At 28.0% G+C, this 7469-nt stretch overlaps 1 protein-coding gene across 1 annotated transcript; it reads left to right on the plus strand.

Moving 5' to 3' along the window:
• Nucleotides 1-5632: 5632 nt before the first annotated feature.
• On the plus strand, nucleotides 5633-7021 carry LOC120192754 (GDSL esterase/lipase At1g29670-like). The gene is made up of 4 exons (XM_039195480.1): nucleotides 5633-6016; nucleotides 6127-6321; nucleotides 6393-6642; nucleotides 6739-7021. Exons 1-4 carry the CDS (start codon nucleotides 5633-5635, stop codon nucleotides 6972-6974), a joined length of 1065 nt encoding a protein of 354 aa, XP_039051411.1. The 3' UTR covers nucleotides 6975-7021.
• Nucleotides 7022-7469: the final 448 nt, after the last annotated feature.

Consider the following 7469-nt stretch of genomic DNA (forward strand, 5'->3'; position numbering starts at 1 on the left):
ATTTTTTAATTATTTTAATTTAAATGAGAAATTACACCTTTAACAATTTAACATATTTCAAATCAATTTATTAACTCGTTTAATCATAATATATTTGATCATTAATTTTAGCTTAACAAGCATTAATTTTTTATGTACCTTATTACATTACAATACTTTTATGAGTTTCTTATTTATGTTGGTGACGTAAAACTTTGTTATTGATCATATGTTTATATATTATGTCAGATATATTTGATATAATTGATGTTTTGTACACGTTATGTTTATATGATTATAGAGAGAGAGAAATAAATATGAATTTATATTAAGTAATTGATAAATAAATATTTTAATGAATTTAAATAGAAATAATAATTATTTTTTAAAAAATTCAATAAAATATGTTATTCGCTAATATATTCATATGCATAAACGACTGACATGGTGAATGAGGAGCTTAATTTAAGGCTAATATATAACCGGTTTTAACTTAACATATTATTATGTTGAACTTAAAAAGTATAATTTATAATATTTTTGTTTATAATGAAAAATGTTATATTGTGACGAGTTTAAGATTTAAAAATAAAAAAGTTATATAATTTATTTGGTTATAATTGAAAATATTATAAAAAAAATATAATATTTTCGATTTAAACCGAAAACTATTTTTTTCCGTTTTTTAACTTTACATTAACAAATTGTATCTTATACTCTTTCAAACTACCTGTCCTCCACACCCATTTATGACCTTTGGAATAATATATTTTGTTGCCCAAAACTGTTAGAATTAATGATATATGTCATCTTACAAAATATTTGAAATTTTAATATTTAAAATTACTTTTAATTATTATATTGACACGACTCTAACTAAATGTAATCATTTTATATTCAAAATCAATAAGTTTTTGGAAAAAAAAAGACATCAGAGACCCCTATATATATATATATATTTAAAAATCAACATGACTCTTGTATTATTTTTTTCTCAACGTGACTCTCTAACTCAGAAAACAAACTCAATGTGATCAACGTTTTTCATCGTTGACTGCTATAGTGCTAACGTGGTAGTTCACGATGCTAATGTGGCGGTCCATAGTATTGATGTGGCAACCCACAATATTAATGATATGTCAAATGGACTAAATTGATTTTTTTGGTTCTATTCGAGAGCCAAATTGATTTTTAATAAGTTTAAGGGCTTATTTAATTTTTAAAATAAAAACATTTTAAATTATAAATATAAAATTATTCAAATATATTAAAATTAATATAAAAATATTAAAAATAAAAAACAAAATATTAAAAAATGAATATATATTAAAAATACTAAAATTATTATAAAAATTATATATATATATATATATATATATATATATATGTATATGTGTGTGTGTGAGATATAGACATATCATCAACATCTATATAAAGTATTATTATTGGTCGAGAATTACACAATTTAAATTGATCGAGACTTATAATTTTTGTATTAATCGAAACTTATTATATTTTCTAATTATCTTTTTGTAAGTCTCGACCAATTTAAAAGATAATTATATAATAAGTTTTGACGTAAAAGATAATAAGAAAACATAGTAAATTTCAACTAATCTAAAATTTGTAAGTCTCGACTAATTTAAATTTTATAAGTTATGATAAATCCAGTAAGAATATTTGTATAAGTGTTGATGATATGCATATATATCATATGAATATATTATGTATATATATATATATATATATATATATATATATATATATTTTTTTAATAGTTTATAAATTATCGTTTTATAACCTGTATATATATTTAAAAAAAATTATTTTATAGTAATTTTAGCATTTCTAATATGAATCAGTATATTCAATTTTTTTAATAATTTAATTTTTATTTTTTAATAATTATTTTTAATTTTTTGAATATTTGAATGATTTTATATTTAAAAATTTAAAATAATTTTTATTTTCTTAGAATTTAAATAAACCCTTAAAAAACCAATATGACCCTTGAACAAAATCAAAAAAATCAATTTAGCCCATCTTTTATGTCATTCACCACATCATCAATCATCACGAATTGTCATGTCAATACCATAGACCGCCATGTCAGTATTGTGAACTGTTACGTCATCACTATAACGATGAACAACGGAAAATATTGGCCAACGGAGTACATTAAATTTTTTTTTGAGTTAGAGAGTTACATTGAGAAAAAAAGTAATACGATGTTTACATTAAATGTCATATTGTTTATATATAAAATTTTAAAGAATTTAAATGTAATATTTTAAATATATACGTATTAAATGATTAAAAATAAAACCCATATACACGTATGTCATTGTTATCTTTTATCACCTTGTGCTCGTTATTTTTTGAATAAATTTTTACATTCCTTTAAAAATAATTGATTCATAATTCTACAATTTCATTTTAATCTTGAATGGTGTTAGTATAATAAAAATCGTCTAAAAAGCCTACCATGTCTAGAGAGACATACCTCACAAAATAGTCACTTTTTAATAAAAAAAATGCCATTTTAATTAATAATACTATTTAAATACTGTTCTAATAAATATATATATAAAATAAGTATTATTCTATAATATTAACAACAACTTGAGTCTGTTCAATTCATTGCTGACGGTACAGTGCAACAGACTTCCTAATTCGGGCAACGAAACAGTCTTATTAATTAATGTTTTGTCGTTGGCTCTTCCTTTCCGCATTGACAAATGAAACTAATAACATGGGGGAAAATAATATAATATACTAAATATTATAAAAAAATATTATAAAAAATATTAAATTTTATTTCATACAAATATATTTGTTTGAATTATATGTATTTTATTTAAAATTTATAAACTTAATATTATTATAAAATATTAAGTTTTAATTAATACAATGCTTCGCGTATGCTTTTAAATTAGGTTAACTAAACCAAAAAAATCAATATTTTAACAAGTAAGAGCATACCAAAAATAATTAGACATGATTTGAATTTAACATTTTGAATACTAAATACATCATATATGCATTTTTTAGGTAAAAAAAATCAAACATGTTTTAAAAACATCAACATGACAACTTGTTGAATAGGAGGATACTCTTGTACCCATATTGTATCATGTATGTATTATTCAGTCGAATATGTAAATAATTTGAGATGATTATGAGATAGTATCAATTTATATATATTTAATCATTGACAACTTATGTATACTTTGTAGATATAATTACTCAAATCTATTAAAATTTTATACTAACAATAATTTTATAACTAATGCATTCAAAAGGATGACATTTAGACACAAATAAGAAAGTTTAAGAATTGCATATTAATATATTCAAGTTTTAATATATAATTGATCTTTATAGGTTAACTAATTACTTAATCTTTCATTTAAAGGAAACCAATTTTTCTCTGCAGTGGTTTACTTCTTTGCCCGCCGATTACATTATTATTTACCTCTCATTTATCATTTGAATATTATTGATTTATCTTTATTTTAAGTTTATTTTGGACATGAACTTTATTGGATTAATTAGTCTAAAAACTAATAGATTTCGATGATCCATTTAGCATCTTATAGAAGACAAGTAAAACTTCCTTAAATATTTAATTTGGAATTTACCTAGGACAAGGTTATCCAGAATATAGAGAATAATTCAATCAGAAGACTTAAATATTTATCTTTTGTGATAAACCTTTTTAATTTAAGATTTTTAGTTTGATTATTCTATTATTATTTTATTTAAGAATTAGTTATTTGATTAGAACTCTTATTAGGACTTTTAGTTTGATTATTTTAGGAATGAGTTATTTTATTTACTTAGAACTCTCGGATTATAAATACCCCTTAGGTTCAACAGTTGAAACTCATATTAAAATTTATTTTCCTTGATTATTTATTTAAGTTCTACTTTCTTTCATCTCCATCTTTCTTTCTTTATTTTCTTTCCATAATGCTAAACATTATCCAATTCATGCTTGTCTAAACTTTTACTTAGCCATAGATTTTTTGCGAAACTCAATTCTATTAGTGAGAATTGAATCTTGATCTTCATACGTTCAGATCGTATTATTGATTCTCTGGAAACTCAGAGTGACAATCGGTCATTCTCTTAAAAGTTATTACATCTTTAACTCAAAATATGCACATTGATTTGAAGACTGCTTTGCTTGAAGTTTGGAAGTCGGATCGGTTGGTCATAATTCGACTTCCTGACAACAAACTTAGTGGCGGTCCGTTAAGGGCAATCAAGATCGAGTTCGATTCTCGATGAGACGCTATAACTCGAGTCATACTTTTCTAGAATTTAAAGTTATTTTGGATCTAACGACAATAGACATGACTTGACCAACAAAGATCGAATTTCGGAGATAGACTTGAAAATTTTGATTAACCGGAGAGAAAAGTTAGTTGTAGGGGTTGGGCCTTGTTGACTACAAACGACATAGATCACGAAGGAAAAATTTTATTTCGATAATTGATCGAAATTAAGGCTAATCAAAACTTGAGGCTATATCATCTTTATTGAATTCTTCTACTTTATTTATTTTATCATTATTTTTATTTTATTCAATATTTATTTATTTATTTTCATTGATTTTAAACCCCATTTTTTATTTTCTTATAGTTGATTCAATCCGAGAAACAACATTATCAAACTTCCTTAGTTCCCACGGATCGACCCTACTTCTCTATATTACTTTATTTTATTTATTTATTTGAGAATTAGGCTTGTCAGTTACTCAACGTTATATCTTTGGGATAACGATGGTGGTCATTCACGGTCACTTCCATGTCCTTTTGTTCCCTTTTTTCGTTAATTTTTTACTTTTACTAATTTTTCAATTTTAGTTTAACATAGTTGAATAGTAATGTTTTCTCTTGGCCCTTTCTGATAAAGGGTATCATGACTACTGATATTTGTGGACTTCCAGTGCAGGTTTCTTTTAATGGTCTTCTTCTCGGTCTCTGATTCTACATGATTCCATGATTGGTTGCTTTCCCGGTGCCTTGTTTCTCTATTTATTTGTACAAGACGATCTGTTGGTTATATCATATATGTGCCAGATAGGATTGTCGTTAAGGGAAAATCGCTTTTTTTCGTTAGTCGTTTTGGCTCTTTTTCAAGTTTTTCTCCTCCATGTTTGGTGCTCGGAGTCGTTAGTGTGATCCGTTTATGTACGTCGTTGCTCGGAGTCGTTGGTCGTTTTGGCTCTTTTTCAAGTTTTTCTCCTCCATGTATTTTTTTAGTCTGTAATTGACAATACGCGACTTTCGATAAATAAATATCATTTCAAAAAAAAAGTTTTAATATATATATATATATATTTATCAATTTATTTTTAAGTTAAATTTAATTATTAATCTTTTTGAAATGTCGATTTTTTAATAAAAATACTTACTAAAACGTTTAATTTTTTTCATGATTCTTTGCTTTAAAGTTATAAATATTAAATAACGCATACCCAAATCCTTATATTAATTCAAGATCATCTTTGTTGATGACATATTAATATAGAGAAGATGAGACATGATAATTAAAACCAAACATCTGAACGATTAAGACTCACAGCCTTTGTTCTTCTATAAATACAAGTCCCCTCCACTCTTTCCACGCAAGTAGCAATCAATTAATGGATAAAAAGGTAACACATGCGCTTATCCTTTTATGCCTTCAACTCTTTGCCTGTTTCTACCAAAGCAAAGGTGACGCCCTCCATGAGATCAAAGGAATGTTCGTATTCGGGAGCTCCCTGGTCGACAATGGCAACAACAACTTCCTTCAAAACTCGTTGGCTAAAGCTGATTTCTTGCCCTACGGAATTGACTTCCCTCTCGGACCAACTGGCCGGTTTACGAACGGCAAAAATGTCGTTGACCTGCTCGGTGAGATGCTTATGCTTCCGTGTCTTATTCCAACTTTTTCCGACCCTTCAACAAAGGGCATCAGAGTGGTCCATGGTGTCAACTTTGCCTCTGGTGCCTCTGGTATTTTGGACGAAACTGGTTTTGTTGCGGTAAGACAAAGTTGCCGTTTACCATGATTAATTTGAAAAGATGACTTAATTAACGAATGAGAATTGGAAATTAACGGCGGCAAGTGATAACTCTAAATCAACAAATAAAGAACTTGGAGGAGATAACATTGCCGGAACTGGAAAAACAGTTGGGAACCAGGGAAATTATAAAAAACTACATGTTCATAGTGGGAACGGGAGGGAACGACTATTCCTTCAACTACTTCCTGAGAAGAGGCGACAACAATCTCACCCTTCAAGATTTCACTGCCAATCTCACCAATTCACTTTCCCTCCAACTCAAGGTGCGTCCTTTTCCCAATATTATGTTTTATTAAATATACTTGTAATTGTAAACATGGGTTGTTTATTGCAGAAGTTGTACAAATTAGGAGCAAGGAAGTTTGTGTTGATGTCGATAAATCCACTGGGATGTTATCCAATGGTGAACGCATTGCGAAACGGAAGCAACTGCATCGAAGCTCTGAACCGGGCGGCCACGCTCTTCAACGACGGGTTAAAATGGTTGGTAGATGTGGCTAAATCTGACATGCCAGAATCCAATCTTGTTTTTGTCAACTCTTACAAGATTATAAGCGATAGCATCGAAAACCCTTCCTCCAGAGGTAACACGAGTAGTATATTAATCAGGACAAAACTAGTTTGTTGCCACAATCAGACGGGACGTAATTAGATATTGGCGGTGTTTATTTTTGGAACAGGTTTCAGAGATGTTAACAATGCATGTTGTGAAGTGGTGGCATCGTCACAGTTGGGAGGCGGTGGGGTTTTATGCAAGGAAGGTGGGAGAACATGCAACGACAGAAGGGGTCATGTGTTCTTCGATGGGCTTCATCCCACGGAAGCAGTGAATGTAGAAATAGCAATCAAGGCTTTCACTTCTAAGCTTCAAACTGAAGTTTATCCCATTAATGTTCATCAACTTGCCCTGCTTTAGACACAGATTTCTAAGCTTCAATTGTGTATCGTTTTCCGTCGCTGTTTTCTAGCTGTGGGTTGTACCTCTCAACCTTAATTGAAAACTCGAATAAATCAATTAAGTTTGATCTTAATAACGTCCAAAATCAAATGTTTTAATCTGGGTTTAATTTGATCCTAAACAAGTAACTGTTTATTATATTTATGATTAATCCAAGAAATGTTCATAATTTCAACTAATCTTTTCGATATTCTCTATTCAAGAATCCTTGTTTCTTTTAACCATTTCTATGCTTTACAAAAGAATCTCTGCAGTAATGATTAACTTCAAAGCCTGCCCAAGCCATCTGTTTTTCTTTTCTTTTTCCCTTACAATAATAATGATTAATAATTAATTTATCAATTCCAATAGTAATCCACAGCTACAAACGAAATTGACGTCTCAACGACACATCTCTCTTGATCAGCAAAAATCTAAAACCTTTACTCACAGAATGTTTATTCATGTTAAACT

Source organism: Hibiscus syriacus, unplaced genomic scaffold (assembly GCF_006381635.1).
Source record: "Hibiscus syriacus cultivar Baekdansim isolate YM2019G1 unplaced genomic scaffold, ASM638163v2 tig00004258_pilon, whole genome shotgun sequence".
Classification (NCBI taxonomy): domain Eukaryota; kingdom Viridiplantae; phylum Streptophyta; class Magnoliopsida; order Malvales; family Malvaceae; genus Hibiscus; species Hibiscus syriacus.

Coding starts and splice junctions, on each gene's coding strand:
- LOC120192754 (XM_039195480.1), top strand. CDS start 5,633: ATGGATAAAAAGGTAACACATGCGCTTATCCTTTTATGCCTTCAACTC. Junction 6,017..6,126: donor ACGAAACTGGTTTTGTTGCG/GTAAGACAAAGT, acceptor CAACAAATAAAG/AACTTGGAGGAGATAACATT. Junction 6,643..6,738: donor CGAAAACCCTTCCTCCAGAG/GTAACACGAGTA, acceptor TTTTTGGAACAG/GTTTCAGAGATGTTAACAAT.